The sequence below is a fragment of the Vicia villosa genome, linkage group LG4 (genome assembly GCF_029867415.1).
Source record: "Vicia villosa cultivar HV-30 ecotype Madison, WI linkage group LG4, Vvil1.0, whole genome shotgun sequence".
Taxonomy (NCBI): domain Eukaryota; kingdom Viridiplantae; phylum Streptophyta; class Magnoliopsida; order Fabales; family Fabaceae; genus Vicia; species Vicia villosa.
In genome coordinates, this window is record NC_081183.1 from 35,310,699 (window position 1) to 35,335,900 (window position 25,202).

At 37.7% G+C, this 25,202-nt stretch overlaps 1 protein-coding gene across 1 annotated transcript; it reads right to left on the reverse strand.

The window, feature by feature from the left end:
* Window positions 1-19,930: 19,930 nt before the first annotated feature.
* LOC131597042 (uncharacterized protein At4g04775-like) lies at window positions 19,931-20,608 on the reverse strand. Its single transcript, XM_058869763.1, has 3 exons — window positions 20,462-20,608; window positions 20,120-20,379; window positions 19,931-20,006 (listed from the first exon to the last, which is right to left on the reverse strand). Exons 1-3 carry the CDS (start codon window positions 20,606-20,608, stop codon window positions 19,931-19,933), a joined length of 483 nt encoding a protein of 160 aa, XP_058725746.1.
* Between the last annotated feature and the right edge of the window lie 4,594 nt (window positions 20,609-25,202).

Consider the following 25,202-nt stretch of genomic DNA (forward strand, 5'->3'; position numbering starts at 1 on the left):
GAACATAGGTCTATGGAAGCATCAGAAGAACTTGAGATCAGAAGCAGAAGCACTGAAGTTCTCATGGTATCACGCTCAGAAGCACTTCAAGGTCAGAAGACAAGAAGATGCTATGCACCAAGCTGTTTGACTCTGATGATATTCAAATATTTTATTCACAAACATCAGATCAGAAGAAAGTACAGGTGGCAGGCTACGCTGACTGACAAAAGGAACGTTGGAAGCTATTAAAGGCAACGTCAGTAGACACAGCGTGAACAAGGCTCGAGGTAGTTGACAAAAGCGTGAAACATTAAATGCAATGCTGTACGGAACACGCAAAGCATTAAATGCATCCAACGATCATCTTCTCAAACGCCTATAAATATGAAGTTCTGATGAGAAGCAAGGTTGACGATTTTGAAAGAACCAATTCTGAAAGACTTGCTGAAACGCTGTTCAAACTCAAAGCTCAGAAACTTCATCTTCATCAAAGCTCACTACATTGCTGTTGTAATATATTAGTGAGATTAAGCTTAAACGTTAAGAGAAATATCACTGTTGTGATTATAGCTTTTCAGAAGCATTTGTAATACTCTTAGAATTGATTACATTAATTTGTAAGTAACTAGAGTGATCAAGTGTTGATCAGGATACTCTAGGAAGTCTTAGCTTGTGTCTAAGCAGTTGTAATTAGAGTGATCACGTGGTGGTCAGGATACTCTAAGAAAGTCTTAGCTTGTGTCTAAGCATTTGTTCCTGGAGTGATCAGGTTGTGATCAGGATACTCTAGAAGACTTAGTCGCGGACTAAGTGGAAAACCATTGTAATCTGTTGCGATTAGTGGATTAAATCCTCATGTGAGGTAAATCACTCCGTGGGGGTGGACTGGAGTAGTTTAGTTAACAACGAACCAGGATAAAAATAATTGTGCATATTGTTTTTATCGTTCAAGTTTTTAGACTACACTTATTCAAACCCCCCCTTTCTAAGTGTTTTTCTATCCTTCACTCATATCATTGAACTTTCTCGAAGGCGCTTATCTCAGTTCGGCAATCGAATCACCAACCGAGAAGGTCCTGAAAGTCCAGTCCATATGAGTGTAGCTTCGAGTATCAACCAACTTCAGTCGGAACCAAAGTCAGCCATCTCGCTACTTTCTAATAGGCCAAAGTCAAGTTCAACTAAGGTTCTAGGGCAAATTAGTGCTTAATGACACCACGCAACAGCCAAGTGTTTCCTCAAGTCGGGTCCCAAGGAACACCAGGACAAACCAATGTGTCACACTAACGATGGCCACCATATCAACCACATCAGTATACGCTGTGCAGTCTCCTTGGTCTCATGCCATTTACCTAAGGTACTCAGATCCGGGTTAGGATCTTTCACACAAGTAAATACCCAAAACAGCCTTTGAAATATAAAGCAGACAAATCAAACAATTAAAGTGATCCTAAACTTTAAGGTAACCCCTCTTTTATTTGAAAGCATCCCCAGCAGAGTCGCCAGTTCTGTAATACGGAGAACTGACTTTAAAGAAATGTTGCGGATAGCAAGAGTCGCCACCGACTTTTATTTTATCCAATTGGAAAGGCTAAAAGAAGAGGAAAGACCTTTGAAAGATTTTGAGTTCGGGGGGTAAGTTATACAAAGGGAAGGTGTAAGGCACCCTTTGCATCCATGGTTATCCATGGGCTCTTAATTACTTAGCTCACTTTTGAATTGTTTGAAATGTTTGAAGTGTCGTGTGTGAATAGTAAAAAGATTTCGTTAAGGTCTTTAGCTTGTAAATAAGTGTAGCCTTGTTTGAAAGTATTTGAAAAGAGAGTTGTGAAAAGTAATTTGAAAGTTTGATTTGAATTTGAGCAAGCAATTAATAGCAACTACCCTAAGTTAAAAAAACGTTCTTTTAGCTTTTCGGGTGAAAGGGTTTATCCATACCATAAGAGGGCAGGAAGTCTTTCAAATTAATGTATCGGGTCATCGAGAATAATCGTTCGCCATAAGACTGTCCCTTGCCATAAAGAGGGCAGGTAGTCTAAGGGAAGGATATAATAGTCATTTAAGGCATCATGCAAGGATACCTTAGCAATTGGGACAATCATCACATTTTTACCGAGGCAACTTTGAGGGAGTTTCAATAACTTTAAGTCAACCTTTGCTTTAGGTATCCTCGGAATCGAGGGACTTGACTATTTTTAGGCAACAAAAATAAGGCAACAAGGCAGCAATTAAGGCAACAGTATAAGGCAACAAGGCAACCAGAGGGATTACCCTAAAGGTGTGTGGGTGCAACAATCATGTGGTTCAGTTCATATATATTATCTTGTAATTAGCGATCCTAATTCTGTTAAAGGCTTGCCCTCCCTAAGATTACTAACCACACAGTTTAAAATTACGGAAATTAAAGGCAGAAAATAAATTCCTACGCTATTACAATAAACACCTGCGGGGTTGGGGGAAATTAAAAGACGAAAGAATAAGAGAAATCAATAATTAGTTTTATCATCTTGATATTGAACCTTGATCTTCCTCGAACCCTTGATTGACTCTGAAAATTAAAATGAAAATAATAGAGTGAGTGTAGGCATGATTCATTGATTACTCGAGGCAAACCCTATTTTAAAATAAAAATAAAATGACATTAAAATAAATAAAGAAATAAATAAGAAACTTAGCTTCTTTTTTTCTGGCGTGGCGCGTAGTCGAAAGATCGTGATTAACCCTGAAAATTAGGCATGAAGAAGAGAAGTGTGTCGCACGCTCGCGAAAAATGAACAGAGTCGCCACCAATATATTTATCCCATAAGGGAAAGGAATATCAGAAAACCTAACAAAGGAAGGAACAGGGTCTTGCGACCAGAGAATCAAGGTACGGGAGTCGGTTACGCGAGGGGAAGGTATTAGCACCCCTCACGCCCATCGTACTCGATGGTATCCACCTATGTTTGTTTCTATCTAAAGGGTGTGTACTATGTCTATGTCTACATGTGAATGAATGCAAAAAGAAATACGGGGAAAAGAAGGAATATTTACAAATGTGTGCTCGTTCAAGCCCCGCGACTTGATGCCTACGTATCCATTTCAGGAATCAGAGCGCCGTAGTTCGGCTCCATAGTTTCGTTTGTTTTTGTGTTTTTTAGTTGGGCGGAGTTAACGCTCGCACTCTTGCATAAGGGATTGCCTAGGATGCAATGGAGTGGAGATAACGGTGCCCTTAAGAGAAAGAGATGAGAAAGAGACTTTGAGCGTTTCGAGGAAATCCCTTAAGCAAGAGAAACTCGAGTTACTCTTTGGTTTGTGTTTTTTAGAATGTGGGAACTTACGCCTGAATGGGACCCTTAAGCAAGGGAGATCCAAGCACTCGAACATTCCCTTAAGCAAGGGATGTTTCAAGGTTCCATTCCCTTTTTAAGAATTTTCACTTTGATTATTAGTGTTTTAAGTGTTTTCTTTGTGTTTTTTAAAGGGGATTTTATTTGAATATTTTTAGATGTTTTATGTTGTAAAAGAAAAAGAATGAGAATGGGGAGACTAGCCTAAGTATTAACCTAATTGTTGTTGTTGTTTATGTACCAAGGAATTGAAGGATAGAAAAACACTTAGAAAGGGGGGTTTGAATAAGTGTAGCTTTAAAAACTTGACAGATAAAAATAAAATGCACAGTTATTTTTATCCTGGTTCGTTGTTAACTAAACTACTCCAGTCCACCCCCGCAGAGATGATTTACCTCAACTGAGGATTTAATCCACTAATCGCACGGATTACAATGGTTTTCCACTTAGTCAGCAACTAAGTCTTCCAGAGTCTACTGATCACACACTGATCACTCCAGGAACACTGCTTAGATACCCTCTAAGACTTTTCTAGAGTATACTGATCCACACGATCACTCTAGTTACAATCTGCTTAGTTCACTCCTAAGACTTCCTAGAGTATTCTGATCCACACGATCACTCTAGTTCCTTACAACTTAATGTAATCAATTCTAAGAGTATTACAAATGCTTCTTAAAAGCGATAATCACAACTGTGATATTTCTCTTAATCGTTTAAGCTTAATCTCACTAATATATTACAAAAGCAATGTAGTGAGCTTTGATGAAGATGAAGATTCTGAGTTTAGATTTGAACAGCGTTTCAGCAAGTTGAATATGAGTTGTTTTGGTGCAGAATCGTTAAAATCGTCAACCTTGCTTCTCATCAGAACTTCATACTTATAGGCGTTGGAGAAGATGACCGTTGAATGCATTTAATGCTTTGCGTGTTCCGTACAGCATCGCATTTAATGTTATACGCTTTTGTCAACTACCTCGAGCCTTGTTCACGCTGTGTCTACTGACGTAGCCTAGAATAGCTTTTAACGTTCCTTTTGTCAGTCAGCGTAGCTTGCCACTTGTACTTCCTTCTGATCTGATGTTTGTGAATACAACGTTTGAATATCATCAGAGTCAAACAGCTTGGTGCATAGCATCTTCTGATCTTCTGACCTCGAAGTGCTTCTGAGCGTGATACCATCAGAACTTCAGTGCTTCTGTTCTCTTGTTCTTCTGATGCTTCCATAGACCCATGTTCTGATTCTGCTTCGACCATCTTCTGATGTCTTGCCAGACCATGTTCTGATGTTGCATGCTGAACCCTTTGAGACAAAGCTTCTGAGCGCTGAATTATGCGTACTCTTTATATATTTCCTGAAAGGGAAATTGCATTGGATTAGAGTACCATATAATCTTAAGCAAAATTCATATTATTGTTATCATCAAAACTAAGATAATTGATCAGAACAAATCTTGTTCTAACAATCTCCCCCTTTTTGATGATGACAAAAACATATATAAATGATATGAATTTGCGATCAGAAAGAACAGACGGCAAAAGACAAATTACACAGCTATAGCATAAGCATATGAATATGTCTCCCCCTGAGATTAACAATCTCCCCCTGAGATAAATAATCTCCCCCTGAAATAAATACTTGAAGAACTTTAATAAAAGACTTCCCTGATTATTTCGGTAGAGACGATCATATAAGCTTCTTGTCTTCAGAGAATTCCTAGCTTCTGACTTCTGCTTCCATTGGACAGCTTCAGAACTAGAATTTCCTTAGATCCCTAGAACACTCACAGCTTCTGATTCCTGCTTCCATCTAGGACAGCTTCAGAACTTGAATTTCTTTGATCTTCTGAACATTCACAGCTTCTGATTTCTGCTTCCATTCAGGACAGCTTCAGAACTTGAATTTCTTTGATCTTCTGAACATTCACAGCTTCTGATTTCTGCTTCCATTTAGGACAGCTTCAGAACTTGAGTTTTCTGGATCTTTAGAACATTCGCAGCTTCTGATTTCTGCTTCCCTCGGATAGCTTCAGAGCTTTGAATTTCCACCAACATCACTTCATGCTAGATTTGTATCAGAACATTGTTGAATGTACCAGAGCATCATCTGAGCATCTCTACATCCTGAAATGTTACAGAACAAAAACTAAACGACAAAAGTCAGCATGAACGAGTTAGAACATAAAATGTATATTCGAACACATTATATGTATCAGAGCCATATTGGCTAAAATAATGTATCAGAGCAAATAATGTATCAGAGCCATAACATTATATGTATCAGAGCAAATAGAATTTTGTCAGAACAAATAGACAAATATGAATCAAATTCTATTATCAGTGCTTCTGATTCATTCTTCTTTCTTGCTTCTGATTTCTGAAGCTTGACAGCACTCAGCTTGCTTCAGTTTCCATGGTTTAGCTTCTTGTGTTTGCTTTGAATATTTTCTTCACTTCTTTATACCTGCAAAACACTTAAACCATATAGAACTTGCAGTTCTTGTTAGTGAATGTGTGGGAGCTTTACCCAGCAACTGATAGATTAATCAAATCATTTATCATTTATCTTTCTCCCCCTTTTTGTCATAACATCAAAAAGAATATTTCAAAAAATTCAGATGCATAAAACGACAAATAAAAACACTGGAATGTAAAAGCAAGGAAATTTTTCATTTATAATCAAAAGTTACAAGAAAGGAATGCAGGAAAACAGATGCAACAAGGAGAGGAAACTACAAAGACCAAAAGACTAAGATCCTAGCCTACGCAAAATCCGCGCCAGAACATCATGAATCCCGTCAGTGCTTGTAGCTTGCCTTGACATGAAGGAACGAAACTCAGCATTGGCTGCTTCTTGCGCGTCCAAACGAGAAGCCAGCATAGCTTGATTCTGATGAAGAGTTTCCAAGGTCTCCATCAGAGCTGAGGTTTCACCAGAAGAGGAAGCACCAGTATTTCTGCCAAGAGGGACATCAATCTCAGCAGAGTGATCTACTGGGAGATCTTCAGCTTGTGCATCTTCCATTTCCTCATCTGAGTCTGACTCAAAAGTAGCCTTAGCATATTCTGGTTCAGGCAGCTCAGAAGTTCCATCTTCCAATGCTTGAAGAATAGCTGCTAGGTTTGTTGGAGGAGTAGGACCAGCATCTTCAGCACGATAAACCACTACTGGAAAGACCATGTGAGGTGCTTTTTCAGAAGGGTTCATTCTGAACCAGTTGAACAGCCACTGAAAATCTCTAGTCAGCACACGAAACCATGGTCTCCACACCACGATGTCTCTACAGAGATTTTCTTCTTCCAACTCATCTGCTGGTATCTTCCTTTCAAGAACACTTCTGTTCCTGATGAGATGGTGATGGCTGCTCTCACCAACTTCCAACCGGAGACCACGAACACCAGGAGCTTCAGACATAATCCTTCTCTGAGTGTCTGTAGCCTTATCCAGAAAGTCCTGACGAAAGGTATTCCAAAGGTTGTTTGTAGCATACTCATCCAGATGATTAAGGTGAGCAGCACCTAGAATTTCCAACCAGCCATTTACATCAGCATGTAAAAGCTCCAGATATGTTTGAGTGGTAGGGGTTGGAGGGTTGACAATGAACCTTGAGTCGGGAAGAACAACACTATAGGGATTAGGTGTTCTGGTGGGAAAAGGGTATGAGAGAGATGAAGAAATATCTGATGGAAGGGTTGAAGGAGAGGAGATATCAGATGGTGAAGAAGGTGGTTCCGAGAGGATGAATGAGGAGGAAGAGGTGGTGGAGGTCTTTGAAGAGGGAGGTGATTGAGGGGAACCGTCAAGGGGTTGATACACTTTGAGAGGGTCATAGGAGATCCTTACTCTTTTAGGTTTGGTTTCTGGTTCAGCAGTTGCCTTTCTCTTTTGTTTCCTATCATTGTCTTGATTCCCAGAGTTTGACGATGGATTCATGATGAATTTGCAGATATTGGAAACTGCTAGGGTTTAAGATATGAAAAGAGAGAGAGACGAAAAAGAAACCGAATGCAGAGAGAGAGAGAAATATGAGAGGGAAAAAAAACGTTTGAAGAGTATAAAAAGAAAACTGAAATAGAGTAAATGATGAAAAGCATTTAATGTTACGTGACATGAGGAGAGATAATAATGACAAAAGACGTGATTTGCATAGTTACCTAAGTAGACGTCCCCTCAACTGCACGCACGCTTGTCCAGGAATAGTGAACACGTGTTTACCATCTGGATAGCCAGTTACAGCTGTTTTGCTTTTATAGATATTCTGAATCAACTTAGACAATGAAACGTTAGTAATAACTGAATCACAATTTCTAATCGATTTCAATCAGAACTTCTTAAGAAAAAGATTTCATTTCAGAAGATACCCATATATAAGAATCTCTCATCTTCTCATTCTGAGCTTGTTTCTGAAGACCCATTTTGTACCAATTATATTGAATCCATCTGGTCTAGGAACAAGATCCCAAACATCATTCCTTGTAAACTGATTCAGTTCTTCTTGCATAGCAATTATCCAGTCTGGATCTTCTAGAGCATGATCAACAGAAGTTGGCTCGATCAAAGATACAAGACCTAATTGACAATCTGCATTGTTCTTAAGGAATGCTCTTGTTCTGATTGGATCATTCTTCTTTCCAAGAATGACATCTTCTGAATGACCAGAGATGAGTCTGGATGATCTTCTGACAGATGGTTCTTCAGAAATGCTTAGATCCTCCAGAGAAGCTGATACTTGATCTTCAGATTCTTTGCTTCTGAGAAGCTCTGCTTCTGATGCGTTGCTTCTTGGCTCAACAACTTCTGATATGTCAATATCATAATCTGCAAAATTATCAAACTGCTTTGGTTTTTCAGAACCAAGCTTATCATCAAACCTGATATTGATTGATTCTTCTACAATCAATGTTTCAGTATTGTATACTCTGTAGCCTTTTGAGCGTTCAGAATATCCAAGAAGGAAACATTTTTGAGCTTTGGAATCAAACTTACCAAGATGATCTTTAGTGTTCAGAATAAAGCATACACATCCAAAAGGATGGAAATATGAAATGTTGGGCTTTCTATTCTTCCACAATTCATAGGGAGTCTTATTTAGAATAGGTCTGATAGAGATTCTATTCTGAATATAGCATGCAGTGTTTATTGCTTCTGCCCAGAAATGCTTAGCCATATTGGTTTCATTGATCATGGTTCTGGCCATTTCTTGCAGAGTCCTATTCTTTCGTTCTACAACCCCATTTTGCTGTGGAGTTCTAGGACAAGAGAAATCATGGGCAATACCATTTTCTTTGAAGAATTCTTCAAAGGATCTGTTCTCAAATTCACCACCATGATCACTTCTGACCTTTATGATTTTACACTCTTTTTCAGATTGAATCTGAATGCAGAAATCAAAGAACACTGAATGAGTCTCATCCTTGTGTTTTAAGAATTTTACCCATGTCCAGCGGCTATAATCATCTACGATGACTAATCCATATTTCTTCCCTCTGACAGATGCTGTTTTGACTGGGCCAAACAGATCAATGTGCAAGAGTTCTAATGGCCTTGAGGTAGAAACAACATTCTTGGACTTGAATGCAGGTTTGGAGAACTTGCCCTTCTGACATGCTTCACAAAGAGCATCTGATTTGAATTTCAGATTAGGGAGTCCTCTGACCAGATTCAGTTTGTTAATCTGAGAAATCTTTCTCAAACTAGCATGACCTAACCTTCTGTGCCAGACCCACTGCTCTTCAGAAACAGACATAAGACAAGTCACCTTCTGACTCATAAGATCTTGCAGATCTGTCTTATAAATGTTGTTCTTCCTCTTGCCTGTAAATAGGATTGAGCCATCCTTCTGATTTACAGCCTTGCAAGACTCTTGATTAAAGATTATATCATAACCATTGTCACTCAATTGACTGATAGATAAGAGGTTATGTGTTAATCCTTCTACAAGAAGTACATTAGAGATGGAAAGAGAGTTACCAGACTTTATAGTTCCAGAGCCAATTATCTTGCCCTTCTGATCTCCTCCAAACTTGACTTCTCCTCCAGACTTAAGTACCAGGTCTTGGAACATAGACCTTCTTCCTGTCATGTGTCGCGAGCATCCAGAGTCCAGGTACCATGACATGTTGTGCTTTGTCCTTTTTGCAGTCAAGGATATCTGCAATAGGAATAATCTTATCCTTAGGTACCCACATTTTCTTGGGTCCTTTCTTGTTAGTTCTCCTCAAGTTCTGATTGAACTTGGGTTTAACATTGTAAGCAATAGGAGGAACAGCATGATAATTCTTAATGTGAGTTTCATGATATTTCCTAGGTTGTGTCACATGCTTTTTGGTGTGTGTTATGTGAAAACTTTGAGCATGTGAAGTGTGCCTAATATCATGAGAGTGGCCATACTTGAACTGATCATACAATGGCTTGTATGTGAGTTTCATTTCATCAACAGGTTCAAGTTTGTATGGGGTTTCACCCTCAAAACCAATGCCAACTCTTTTGTTTCCAGACACAGCATATATCATAGAAGCTAGCTGACTTCTGCCAATACTTCTAGATAAGAACTTTCGGAAACTTAAATCATATTCTTTCAGAATATGGTTTAAACTAGGAGTGGATTTTTCTGAATCAGAAGGAGATCCAACATTATTGGATATTTAAAAGTTTTTCTTTTAATTCAGAATTTTCCAACTCAAGCTTCTTTGTTTCAAATTCAAATAGCTTTTTCAGCTTTTTGTATTTGAGACTAATCTGAGACTTGAGTTCCAGAAGTTCAGTTAGACCGGAAACTAACTCATCTCTAGTAAGTTCAGAAAATACCTCTTCAGAATCTGATTCTGATGTAGATTCTGATTCATCATCTTCTGTCGCCATCAGCGCACAGTTAGCCTGCTCATCTTCTGAATCATCTTCTGACTCATCCCAGGTTGCCATAAGACCTTTCTTCTTATGAAACTTTTTCTTGGGACTTTCCTTCTGAAGATTTGGACATTCGTTCTTGTAGTGTCCAGGCTCATTGCATTCATAGCACATGACCTTCTTCTTGTCAAATCTTCTGTCATCAGAAGATTCTCCACGTTCAAATTTCTTTGAACTTCTGAAGCCTCTGAACTTCCTTTGCTTGGTCTTCCAGAGTTGATTTAGCCTTCTGGAGATCAAGGACAGTTCATCTTCTTCTTCAGATTCTGATTCTTCAGGATCTTCTTCTCTAGCCTGAAAAGCGTTAGTGCATTTCTTGATATTTGATTTTAATGCAATAGACTTACCTTTCTTTTGAGGCTCATTTGCGTCCAGCTCTATTTCATGACTCCTCAAGGCACTGATAAGCTCTTCCAGAGAAACTTCATTCAGATTCTTTGCAATCTTGAATGCAGTCACCATAGGACCCCATCTTCTGGGTAAGCTTCTGATGATCTTCTTTACGTGATCAGTCTTGGTGTATCCCTTGTCAAGAACTCTCAATCCAGCAGTAAGAGTTTGAAATCTTGAAAACATCTTTTCAATGTCTTCATCATCCTCCATCTTGAAGGCTTCATACTTCTGGATTAAAGCTAGAGCTTTAGTCTCCTTGACTTGAGCATTTCCTTCATGAGTCATTTTCAAGGACTCATATATGTCATAGGCCGTTTCCCTGTTAGATATCTTCTCATACTCAGCATGAGAGATAGCATTCAGCAAAACAGTTCTGCATTTATGATGATTCCTGAAAAGCTTCTTCTGATCATCATTCATTTCTTGCCTTGACAGCTTTACGCCACTGGCATTTACTGGATGTTTGTAACCATCCATCAGAAGATCCCATAGATCACCATCTAGACCAAGAAAGTAACTTTCCAGTTTATCTTTCCAGTATTCAAAGTTTTCACCATCAAATACCGGCGGTCTAGTATAACCATTGTTACCGTTGTATTGCTCAGCAGAGCCAGATGTAGATGCAGGTGTAGGTGTAGACTTTTCACTTTCATCAACCATCTTTTACTGAAGCGTTTTTCTCTTCCTGAATCTTTTCTAAACACGGTTAAGTGCTTGCACCTTAGAACTGGCGCTCTGATACCAATTGAAGGATAGAAAAACACTTAGAAAGGGGGGTTTGAATAAGTGTAGCTTTAAAAACTTGACAGATAAAAATAAAATGCACAGTTATTTTTATCCTGGTTCGTTGTTAACTAAACTACTCCAGTCCACCCCCGCAGAGATGATTTACCTCAACTGAGGATTTAATCCACTAATCGCACGGATTACAATGGTTTTCCACTTAGTCAGCAACTAAGTCTTCCAGAGTCTACTGATCACACACTGATCACTCCAGGAACACTGCTTAGATACCCTCTAAGACTTTTCTAGAGTATACTGATCCACACGATCACTCTAGTTACAATCTGCTTAGTTCACTCCTAAGACTTCCTAGAGTATTCTGATCCACACGATCACTCTAGTTCCTTACAACTTAATGTAATCAATTCTAAGAGTATTACAAATGCTTCTTAAAAGCGATAATCACAACTGTGATATTTCTCTTAATCGTTTAAGCTTAATCTCACTAATATATTACAAAAGCAATGTAGTGAGCTTTGATGAAGATGAAGATTCTGAGTTTAGATTTGAACAGCATTTCAGCAAGTTGAATATGAGTTGTTTTGGTGCAGAATCGTTAAAATCGTCAACCTTGCTTCTCATCAGAACTTCATATTTATAGGCGTTGGAGAAGATGACCGTTGAATGCATTTAATGCTTTGCGTGTTCCGTACAGCATCGCATTTAATGTTATACGCTTTTGTCAACTACCTCGAGCCTTGTTCACGCTGTGTCTACTGACGTAGCCTAGAATAGCTTTTAACGTTCCTTTTGTCAGTCAGCGTAGCTTGCCACTTGTACTTCCTTCTGATCTGATGTTTGTGAATACAACGTTTGAATATCATCAGAGTCAAACAGCTTGGTGCATAGCATCTTCTGATCTTCTGACCTCGAAGTGCTTCTGAGCGTGATACCATCAGAACTTCAGTGCTTCTGTTCTCTTGTTCTTCTGATGCTTCCATAGACCCATGTTCTGATTCTGCTTCGACCATCTTCTGATGTCTTGCCAGACCATGTTCTGATGTTGCATGCTGAACCCTTTGAGACAAAGCTTCTGAGCGCTGAATTATGCGTACTCTTTATATATTTCCTGAAAGGGAAATTGCATTGGATTAGAGTACCATATAATCTTAAGCAAAATTCATATTATTGTTATCATCAAAACTAAGATAATTGATCAGAACAAATCTTGTTCTAACAGGAATGTCTACCTAAAGTTATAGGATTTAAGGAAAAAGACTAGGCCTAATGTTATGGCCAAAATCAATGTAAACACAAACATACAAAATTTAGCACAAAAGCACATAAGAAACAAATCAAAATTAAGTGCAAAAGTAACCCAAAAAATACTATTATCTTTTTGAGCTTTTATTGTTAACAAATCCTAAAAATCTAACAATTAATTTCTAAACAAAACACCTAAAATCTAATTAGAAAATGATGAATTTATTGTGTTTTTATCATCTAAAAAAGATAGGAAAAAAACTATGTACAAAAACTAATTCTACACATGGAATAATGGAATCAGGGGGTTTACTAGTGAAATCAGTGGTGCTGAGAGTAATTGGCGCAGGAGGCCCAAAGCTTGGCCCAAGGAGACTATTGTTGACAAAAAAAAAGAAATTACGTTGGGCCATAGGGGTGCAGTCAGCAAAAGCCCAGACTTTTTATTCAGATTTCTCTCACGTGCCAAAAATGATGGAACGGGCCACAGGGGGGTGTGCATTAGCAATTCGTGGCCCAGTGCATTATGATTCATTTCCAGATTTTATTAAAAAGAAAATCAATTAAAACAACAAAGGGGAAATTAGGGTTCAGTATAGTGACATTCACGTTCTCAGACTCTCCTTCCCTTCTAAACAGACGGCGGCGATTTTCCATCCCTCCACCGATTCGTTCTAACGCGCCGCCGTGAATCGACCACCACCTGTACCTCTCTCACCTCTAACGTCCAATTCAAACCTTACTCAAATCTAACCCTAAGTGTGAAAGGACCAGTGTACAACGCTCAAACAACGCGAGGTATCAACATAAATCCGAAGTTTGATAGAAGCTACAAGCTACCATGGCATCAGAGAAAGAAAAACGAGGCGCAGAGATGAATGTACTTACCTGCAATGATCTTGATAATGAAGAACGGCTTGCAATTGTTGGATGCGCGAAATGAACGCGATAAGCGGAGAATTTCTTCAGGTGAGTCTCGATTCCTCTTTAGCTCTTGCTTGCCGCTTCATCTTCATCTTCTTCTTCTTCTCTGTTCTTTTCTTTCGGTTTTGCGTATTGTTATTTGTTGTGCGTTGAGAGTTGTCGTGAGGGGAGTTACGGTGAGGTGGTAGGGACGAAGAGGAGTGGTTTAGCACACCTTCACTCAGAGTTCAATGGAGGAACTCTGAGGGAGGCTTGTGGTTGTGCTCTAATGGTGGTGAGGGTGGAAGATGAAGGTGACGGTGAAGGTTGAAGGAGAAGAAAGAGAAGTTGCAGAGAATTGTGAGAGAGAAGGAAGATGAAGAAAGAATGAATGTGAAGTGATGATTGTGGTGTGTGTGGAAGTTCAGAAATGGTGAATGGATCGAGAGAGAGAATCTGAAGGTGATGATTGGATTATATAGGGGTTGAAGGAGAGGATATCAGTTAGATGAGAGGTGAAATCTCAGCCATAGGATTGAGTGAATTCGGTTAGAGAATGGAAGGTGAGGATTAAGTTGGTTGAAGTCAGTTAGGTGGTTATGTGTTAGTAACTGATTCTATTGGGGTTAGTTATATGGCAGTTAGAGGTTGTTTGATTTCTGTTATGAGAGTTGAGAGATTCTGTTAAAGGTTTTATGCAGGGGATTAGTCACTGTTAGTTATGATAGTTGGCTGAAACTTAAAGTGAGGTGAGTGGGACTGAGGTAGGTATTGGTTGTATTCTGAACTGATGGGATTATTGAACTGAAGGCGAAAATGTAAAGTAGTTAGTTATTAGAACTTATGTGAATTTGGATTCTGTTTTATCTTGAATGCTGCAGGGACCTTGGTCTTGAATTTGAACCGTTAGGAAATGGCTGTTAATGTGAACTTGTAGGGATTCAATATGGTTTTAAATGTATAGATTTGATCATGGATGAACTGCCAGTGTATTGACTTGGAACCTGTTTTGATTCTGATTTGAACATACTAGACTTGCTGAACTGTTTTTGAACTGAATTCAAATGTGCATCGGATGAGAATTTGACACTGTTCTGAATCCAATTTTGTTGCAGGTTTCTGTGAGATCATTTCTAAACTGTTTTCTTCTTTTGTGCAGCTGAAGTCGTTCCGTTTCGCCGCTGATCATGGCTTCTTTATGCAGTTCGGTTTTGGCAGCAGGCTTGTGTGTTTGGAATGTCCTTGGCGGTGCGGTTTCGGTTGGCAAGTGAAGTGGCTGCAAGTATAGGATTTTCATGGTTTTCTTTGAATGTATACTGGCTGACTTGATAGGTTGTCGTATGCAGGTGAGGATGCAGCAGGGGTGATGTTCTATTGGCTTTTGACGGTGAGGCTATGATTTAGTGAAGATGGTTTTTGGCGGTCCATGGTGCAAGACTTGGGCCTTGTTATTATGGCATGAAGGCTATCCCCTTTGTATAGTTTTGTGATGAGTTTATTTTGTGGACACTGTAGGGATATGTTTGTATTCGGAATGTATCAATGTTTTGTATGGAAATTTAATGGTGTAATGGTTTTTTTGAACGGACGTTTGTGAATGTATAATCTCTTTATGACTTAGAATGGTAGTGAAATGCTCCTCTTTTATGATGACATGGTTTCTTGGACTATGAAAATGAACCCCGAAATGTGATAATTGTTTGAAGTGGGACCAATGGACTTGGAATTTGTGGAGAATATTTGGAATTTTTGTAACATTGAACAATGCCTTGATGTTATTATTTGAATACCCAGAAAGTCATCTAAACTATTCAACTTTGTGTGCTCAAGCAATTTTGATCCTCTTGACAAACCTCGAACTAATGGAATCACCTGATCTCAAACCCATATACCGATCAATGAAGTTCTACCCCTAATTCTTCAATCTATATTAACCTGTATGACAAGCAACAATAAAATTGAAGGGATAACCACGCCTTGAACAAAAGGAAACTTTTAATCATGCTCACACTTTTAGCAATTCAAACCATAGCCTTTGACTTAATGATCACAAAAAGAATGTCTTGAGGAGTCCTTTGGATGAAGGTAAGACTTGAAACACAGTAGAAAACCTTAGCATGGAATCCATTGAACCTTGGTGGAGTAACAAAATTTAGACACCATGTATAAAAAACCATAGTCCTCTTGCTCTCGGTGAATCTTCATAGAGGAAACCTTGTAGTTGTAGGAGAAAGAAGTCCACTATGAACGACCATATCAAAACCCTAGCTTCCAAGATCCTTGACCCCATGCAAAGTTTTATTGATTAATGATGCATGAGTTATGTTAATGCCCTAATATAGAGTATGTACATGAAATGAAAAGTCTAAGCCAGTTAGAAAGGGGTAGGACAAATTTGGGGTATGACAAAGTGGTTAGTGCATTAACTGATCTAAACCCTAATTGATTAAAGATCTACAAACCCTAAAAAGTTTACAAATCTAATCCTGAACCTAAAAGGGTTATTTAAGAAAACTTATTGTGACCCAAAAGATTTATAAGGCATAAAAATGCGTTAGTGGACAACACCTACCTAAGGATTCTAGGGTTTATAAATGAATCGAAGTTAACAAATCTAAAAATTAATTATTAATTTTCAATTAAATAATTAATTAAAAGTATATACAAAAATAACAATTTTTATTGTCTAAAAATACTTATTGATAAAATTGTGGAAAAATCGAGTTTTCGATTAAAAATAAATAAATGTAAAATTATTATAAAGAAAAATTAATTTATTAAATAAGTGAAAATAAATAAATAAAAAGAAAAGAATTATATACTAAAAAAGAAAAAGAAATAGCCAAAATATTAAAAAATAAAAATTTAGAAAACTTAGCTGGTAATCTGGTGTGGTGGTCCTTATGAGTTCCATGGTAGACCTGCAAGCTTAAAGACGCTAGATCTCGCACTGGGATTAATCTGATGGTCCTTGCGCGAGGTGCACGGTGGTCCTTCCTGGCATCGCTGCATAGAACCTTTAATTTCAAATCTGGTGTGGTGGTCCTTATGAGTTCCATGGTAGACCTGCAAGCTTAAAGACGCTAGATCTCGCACTGGGATTAATCTGATGGTCCTTGCGCGAGGTGCACGGTGGTCCTTCCTGGCATCGCTGCATAGAACCTTTAATTTCAAATGAAGAAAAATTAAATTGTGGACAGCAAGGTTTGAACCCAGGTCTTGATGGTAACCAGCCTTCTTCTTTAGCCAGCTGTGCCAAATTCGCTTGTTGATAACAATACAAACAAAATTAAAATAAAAAGGAAATTTAAGTCTAGTGGAACAGGATGCGCGTGGGACCCAGTGTGGCGCGTCTACCCAATCAGAACCAGAGGGACTTGTTTGACAAATTGACCAGCCACACAAAAACCTCCACGTACTGTCTTCCTCACGCTCCTCTTCCTCTTTCCACCTGCAAATACTTAGCTACGGTTTCACCATGTTTTAGCTACGATATTGACATGAATGTTTCATAGCAAATCCTGCATTCTTACATCCTGAAACAAAACGAGTCAGATAATAAAACGAACCACCCAGATCTACCATGACGAGCTTTCTGAGTCCATTGGTAGTATCGGCTTGGCCTGGAACGCCCTGTAAGGGTGAGAACGCAAAGCTTCAAAGCTTTTGCCCTAGCCATGGCAACTTGGTGTCCTCATGTCAAAGCTTCAAAACAACCATCAAATTGCATTGAAACATGGTGAATAATAAAAAACGAAATTTAAGAAAACACCATAGTTATTCAAGGCATGGAACACGAATACCACACACTCCTACATACTATAAACCTGATATATTGGACGTATGTTACCTGAGGAATCAAATTGGATGAATAGAAGACCTTGAAAGTGGCTGGATCAAAGAATTTTCGTGTGCCCTAGTTTTTGAGATTTTTGGAAGCTTTGAATCCTTGTTCCCTAGGCTGCAAAACGTGTCTCTCTCATCTGCCCTTGTAGTATATATAGTGAGAATTGTTTTAGGTCAACAAAAATAGAAGAGAATCATATCATTTGGCCCATGGGGATTTGATTGAAAAAGATATAAATTCTTTCAATTTTGTTTCAATATTGCACCAATATGTTCCTCACATTCTTCCTTTTATTTAGCCCTTGAATTGGTCTTGATTTGATTGAAAATTTGATGAAGATTTTTAGTCATTAACTATATGATCTTTTTATAATTTTATTTGATTTTATATTGAATTTAGGTGAATAAAAACAAATATAAATGAAATAAAATTATAAAATAAATAATATATGACCTATGGGCCCCTTTTAACCTTAAAGTCACGTGGGAAGTCCAAAAACAAAGGCCCAATACTCAAAAACTTGAACTTGCTCATTTAAGGTTTCATGTATTTTTCAATTTTTTGCCCAACTTTTGTCAATCATAACTTGCTCAATTTTTAAGGTATGGAAGAGTTCTATGACTTTTTGGAAATCCCAAGATGTCTTCTACAAGCCACTTTAGGACATATTTTTCATTTGAGATTTTATCTTGATGATATGGCTCCTGACAAAAAAAAGCTTTTTGCGATCTTCCAAAAGGACCTGTAATGTTTTGGCTCATATCTCCCAAATTAAGCATTTTTAGCCTTGGCATGTGAGAGACAAAGTTGTATAGAATTCAATTTCATTCAAAATGAGCTTTGGATGGGAAATTTCTGATGTTCCATGTGAAAGTTATGGCTGGTCAAAGTTGGGTTGGCTTTCTCCTTAAAAACCCTAATTTAGAAACTCAGGTTCTTGATGATTCTGGAGCTTTTCTTGATGAACCATGATCAATCCTTGATCAAATGGTGAATGATACTTCATAATGAGGATCTTGACAAACAAATCAGGAGTTTTGACTTTACTTTGACCCCAGTTGACTTTCAGGTCAACCCAGTCGATTGTTGACTTTCTGAACATTTGAGTGACCAATCCTTTAAGCTGAAACTTGATAATTGTCATAGAGGTAATGTGAGGTACTTTGAGCCATATGGGATGCCTTGGAGCCATTGATTCATTGACTTTCCCTTGAACAAACCGAACCCTAGTTTCTGAGCCTTGTTTAGGAGAGTTTGTCTTTGAGCTTTATATCTTGGTTTGAATTTGAACAAGAGAAATAGTATGGGCAAATTTTGGGGTATGACAAACATGTTCTTGTAGGTTTTAGGATTTAGTAGGTATTCCTTGCAGGCATGCTTGTGCAGCATTGGCCTATAGGCAATTTAAACCTGAAGACTATGTGGATAATTGGTATTCTAGGGAGAAATATGGAGAGGCATATAGTGTTGCAATTAGCCCAATTAATGGGATGGATATGTGGCCACCAGTTGAAGCAGATGACTTACTTCCTCCATTGTATAAGAAAAGACCTGGTAGGCCTAAGAAGCTTCGATTCAGGGAGCTTGGTGAAGGAGGTATAAGAATGAGGAGGGTTGGAGTAACATATAGGTGTACAAAGTGTGACAAAATTGGTCATAACTCAAGAAAGTGTAAGGCTACAAGTCAAAATCCGGCTGCCTTGAAAAGAAAGGTACCTTTCCATTCCATTTGAATTTTTTGTTGTAATGTTTTTGAAATAATCTTGTTATTAACTTGTTTTCATTTTCAGAGGAAGGCTCCTAGGAAGAAACCTGCAATCAACAATGATGTTGAGGTTGCAGACCCTGTTGATGAAGAAGTTGCAGACCCTGTTGATGCTGAGGTTGCAGACCCTGTTGAAGAAGTTGCAGACCCTGTTGATGAAGAAGTTGCAGACCCTGTTGCAGAACCTGCAGTCAACAATGATGCTGATCAAATGGAGGAAGAAGGACTTGTGGTCGAGAAAGACGAGATGCCAAATGAAGCCCAAGGTCCACAAATAATCACTACTGCTGCCCCAAAGGTGGTCAAGAAGCTCAAGATCAAGAAAAAATTGATTCTTGCTGGACAGAAGAGATCAAGTAGCAGGCTGAGGGTGCTAAAAACTTTGACTCAACAGGGACCTGGAAGTAGTGATAACCCTCTTGTCATTCAAGAGGATGAACAGGGTACATTAACTCAGGAGCATATTGAAGTTGGCTCAGACCCAAAGCTAGGGACTTGTCTAAGGGCTATGAAGTCTTGGAGTGATATCTCTAAAAAATAGGAACTCTGTTTGACTTGTATTGGCTATGTTAAGTTTATGTTTGTTGCAACTATAACAGATGAACAATACTATGTGCTTTTTTGATTATGTATTTGGTTGTGTGTTGAATATGTAACAATTATGACATATGCACTTATAGTGCTTTTTTTATTATGAAGTTATGATTATATATTTGAAATGCTATAAGATATGGTTTAGAAACACCATTACATTGCACCAAAAGTAGACTATACATGCTAAAATCCATTCTATTACACCAAAATCATTACACCATTCAACTGAAATGATACATGTTAAAGAAACAAAAGTACACAACAGTTGCAAACAAAATCGTTACAGCAAAATCCATTCTATTACACCAAGGCCATTATACCATTACATTGCAAAAAAAGTACACAACAGTTAACACATCTTGTATACAACAAACAACAACATCCAAGATGCTACCAAGGCCACCATCAACCTGAAGTTTGTTTTCCTTTCTTCATTCAGCAACTTCAACTTTTCAACCTTCTTTGAAGATGCCTCTAGGCCAAATTCTTTGAAAAACTCCTTTCCAAACTCTTTCCCAAACTGTAATCCAAAAGCTTTCATTTGATCAAGTGTGAATTCACTGTTATTGATAACCAACTCTCCACCTCTGAAAACTTCTTTCTTCCCACCTCTCATAATGTGTTCCACGACTTCATCATCCCAAAGAAACAAATCGCATGCTGCATCACTCTACAGAGCCAAATACACATTTCACATGGATCAGAATTGGTACTATAGTCTATTTAGAACGAAGAAACAGAATAGAAATCACCTTTCCACGATTCTTGCATCTCCAAAACTTCCTCCGAGGGTTTTCGTGTGTGTTTGAGACAAACATCTTCATTGATTCGTTGCATCCACATCTGGGTATTGATCTACCGATTGAATTGCCAACTGACGAGCTCCTTGTAGAGTCCATTTTTGTGCCCTATTTTTCACTGCTTGGTTGAAGAAGACGAAGTGCAAGGTTGAAGATGATTAACACTTATAACTCTCAAATACTGATGTGGCATGTAATTAAACTTATGTGGCATTTAAAATAAATGGAAAATAAAAAAAATGCCACTCAGCCAGACACGTAGGTATTTGGCATGTGCCAGATCTGTCGAAGGTCCAAATTGATGGAATCTTGTAATGGCAAGGGGGCATTTGCAAAAAAAAAAATTTACAGGGGATAAACCAGAAAGAGGTCAAATGGCAGGGAGCAAAAATGGTATTAACCCTTTAATTTATGTGGCAAAATTTAATTATTACATATCATTTAGAGTAGATTATCACTTTACAATGAGTAGCAACAAAATTGACCTCTTTAAAAAAAACAGAATTGGGAGATAAGTGTGGCACACAATATAATAATAAATGGATTGAAATATTTTTGTTACACGTTATAGAATTAAGAAAAAACATTTTTTTTCATATAAATAAATAATAAAAGGATTGAAATATTTTTGTCATCGATCTTAGCAAGTGATTGAGAAGTGAAATAAATTGAGAGAAAATATCAATCTCTTAAATAATTTAATTCATCAATTAAGACTATTAAATTAAATCAAATTATAGAATAAGATTTGGAAGTACTAAATATATGCTAATAAAAACCATAGATCAATCTTTTGTGTTGTGTTGTCCGTTCACTAGGATTGCCGCCTTAAGGGTTCACAAGATGATTATCTATCATGAAACCATTGTATCATCGCCGGCAACCTTGCCGGAAGAACTTATCGCAGAGGTACTATCCTCGCTTAAAGTAAAATCACTAATGCGATTCAAATGTGTGAACAAGTCATGGAACTCACTCATCTCCGATCCATTCTTCGTCAAAATGCACCTCATTAAATCATCACGAAACCCACACATTCTTCATTCCCTCACATACTTACGTTCCAATTCCAAAATTGGCCTACAGAATCTTTCCATACTACGCAGTTTGCTCGAGAATCCCTCCATCAATCTCTTCCCAAAAGATTCTATATACTTGATGGAAAAGTGTTGTCATATTATTGGTTCCTGCAATGGATTGACTTGTTTAGTCACTTCTCCCCCATATCCTAAGCGTGAGATAGAACTCTATTTATGGAATCCAGCAACCAGATGTTTGTCTCAAAAACTAGACTCTTGGTACTATGATTCTAATTGCTTGTTTAAGTTGTCATTCGGTTATGATAATTTAACGGACAAATATAAGGTGGTGGCCTTCCGTTCCAAGCAGGTCCAAGTTTTCACTATTGGTGATAATGTTTGGAGAAATGTTCAAGTATTTCCTACCTATCCCTACGAGGAAGCTTACCCTTGTTACCAATTGAATGGTGTATATTTGAATAATAGCCTTAATTGGTTTTCCCTTCGAGGTTTCCGCCCTAATGATTGTTATCGTAGTAGGAATCTTAGTGTTCAACAATTTGTGATCATCTCATTTGATTTGGGAATAGAGACCAACACGCAGATTTTGTTCCCTCATGATTTTGATCAAGTGCCCGATGTTCCACCAATTGTTTGCGTGTTGATGGAATGTCTTTGTTTTTCTCACTTTTCTAAGGGGTGTAATTTTGTTATATGGCAGATGAAGGAATTTGGAGTCCAGGAATCTTGGACGAAATTGCTTAAATTTGAATATTGTAATCAATGTGGTGTTTTTGAAGTTCATGAAATGTTGCCACTGCATGTGTTTGAGAATGGAGATACGCTTATATTCTCCAGCAATCCTAAACAATTAATTCTCTATAATAGCAGAGAAAATAGAGTAGTAAGGCAAATTACAGTTACAAATAGAATACACATAAGTTGGTTTAATATCAACAATTATGTTGAAAGTTTGTTTTCAGTCAATTGAAAGTAAGTTTCTGCAATGATTTTCATGTTTAAGTTCTTGTTATCATAGCTTTGGTTTGATTGTATTTCTGAATGATTATTTATTTTAAGTTGTATTAATTTCGATTGCTTCAAAACATTGTTACAGTTGTTATGTTGAATAAACCAGATGATTCTGCCACCTTGATTGGTTAGAAGTCAGTTATTTGTGCATTAAAGCGTTTTTGCTAATTAATATTGTTCACATCGGTAGCTTTTTTATTTATCTTGAGGTAGCGTCTCTCATGAGGGTTTTGATTCACTAACATTTACTAGTTTTCATAGTTAATTTAGATATCCAACCTACGTAGATGAAATAAGTTTCATTTGATTCACTGACATTTACTACTTTTCATAGTGTAATTTAGATTCACCCTCCATAGATAAAATAAGTTTCATTTCGCCAAATGCAACCACTTCTAGATCACTGTTTCATTGAATTTTTAAATGATTTGAGTTATTGAATGAAAATTTAGATATGGTGCATATCCTATTCAAGTTTGTTTGTCTTGCACTTGCTGTATCTTAGGACAAGAATGAACAGAGCAAGGAAGAGGACCATAATTTAGATCAAGTATGAACAGAACAAGCAAGAGGACCATAATTTAGATCAAGTGGTTAACTATGGGTTGATTTCAATTGCAACTTCTCATAATTTAATATTTAAATGCTTCTCTAAAGCCAAATTAATTGCCTATATCATGTGAGATGTTGAATGACATGAGTATAATTCGGCCATAGAACCGAAACAGAAATGAACCGTGCTTATAATTGTGAGTTTCGCTGTTTTCCATTCTGATTTCTATCAGTATTATTGATTGTTGTTGTTTCGTAGTTCTTAGGAGTTTTTCCGCTGTTCTTGAGTTTTTTCGTTCTTGTTTGTGTGATTTCGGCTTCGTGTTTTATCTCATATCCTCTCCCCTCATTCCGATCCTACTATGCTTTTGGTGCCTGAACCAACTTAATTTTTTTTACCCTTATTCCTGCATCAAGAGTTTAGTCAAGAGATTATTTAAGGTGAGGGCAATATTCTAGATTTAATGAGAGTAGATTTTTCTTGAGTCTAGTGAGGATTATTTTTTAAGGTGAGGGCAATATTCTAGATTTAATATTTAAATGCTTCTCTAAAGCTAAATTAATTGTCAAACCAAGCGAGGTGTTGAATGTCATGAGTCACTTGTGTTGACTGTTGAGCACCGCGGAACAAGATAAATAAGATGAAAATGAAAAAAGAGAGAAAAAAATTGTAACTAATTTTTCATCCATTAAAAACAGTTATAAAAATGATTCTACTTGTTACTAACTACAAAGCAAAATTATAATATATACTAAACTCATATTACGTCAAACTAACTAAAGCTCAAACACAAAACTCAACAAACTAATAGTAAATATTTTAAATGCATAATTACACTTCAAATCTCAATTGCAGGATGTTTCGGTGGCTCTAATGGGAGGTTGGCGCGAAGGAGAATGGCTGTGGGGAGATTTTGGTATTCCGCATTCTCGGTGGAACAATTCTGTTGCTACGGAGATTACGTTGCAGACACAGCAGGCTCCAGCTTTGCCTAGCACACTGGCCGGTTCTGTTATTGCTAAGGATATGCTGCTGTTGAGCTGGGCGCGACAAGGATTGATTCAGCAACTGAGGACGTTATTCACTGGCAGGCTGAAGCGGAAGGGAGATTCACGGTCAAGAGCTGTTACCACATTATCAATTCGGAGCATATCTCGTATGGTCCCTCGGGTAAGCACGATAAAGCGCTTATTCTTGTTTGGAAGAATGACGTCCCGACGAAGGTAAAAGTTTTTGGATGGAGGTGTTTTGTTAATAAGCTTCCGACGAGAGGTGCGTTAACTCGTAGAAGCATTCTCCTTTATTCCAATTCCTCTTGTAATTTGTTGCATGAATGAAGAAACTGATTCATTCGCTTCTGTCTTGCCACAATGTGGACTTAGTTTGGAAGGATATTGCCGCTTGGATCGGCTTTGATAATTATAGAGCGGTGGACATAAAGGAAAGCTTCTTGAAATGGTTCAATTTTGGAAAGAAAGTTAAAGTTAGAAAGGGAAAGGAGGGAGTGGTGTGGTTGGCGATTATTTGGAATCTTTAGTTGGTTCGAAATGGAATTATTTTTAGGGAAGACACTTGGACTCTTTGGTTGGTTCGAAATGGAACTATTTTTAGGGAAGACATGTGGAACATTTCAGACATAGTTTGGGACGTGAAAGCGTTGGTTTGGAGATGGGCTTTTATCGGGAAAATTACCCAACCCAATTGTAATTTTTACGAGTTTTGTAAACATCCTCTTCTTCATCTTCCGTAAGATGTATTTGGCGTGTAATTTTCTTCTCGAGTTTTAGCTCGCTTATTGTAATTGCTTGGAAAACTTGGTTCTCGTATCAATATATCTCTTGCTTAAAAAAAATTGTATTCCGCCACAACACACTTATAATTTAAAATTCTTCTAATAAAATGACAGATTATTGATTTTTGACTGAATGACGGTGTAAAACTAGTTTATCTTACATATCTATTGATTATTGGTTTTCTTTTAATAACACGGCAGATTATTGGTTTTCAAAACCATATCTCTCTTCTTGAAACTCTTGAACAAAACCTTCAAATTTAGTTGGGCATCCATTCATGGAGCCATGTCAATTTT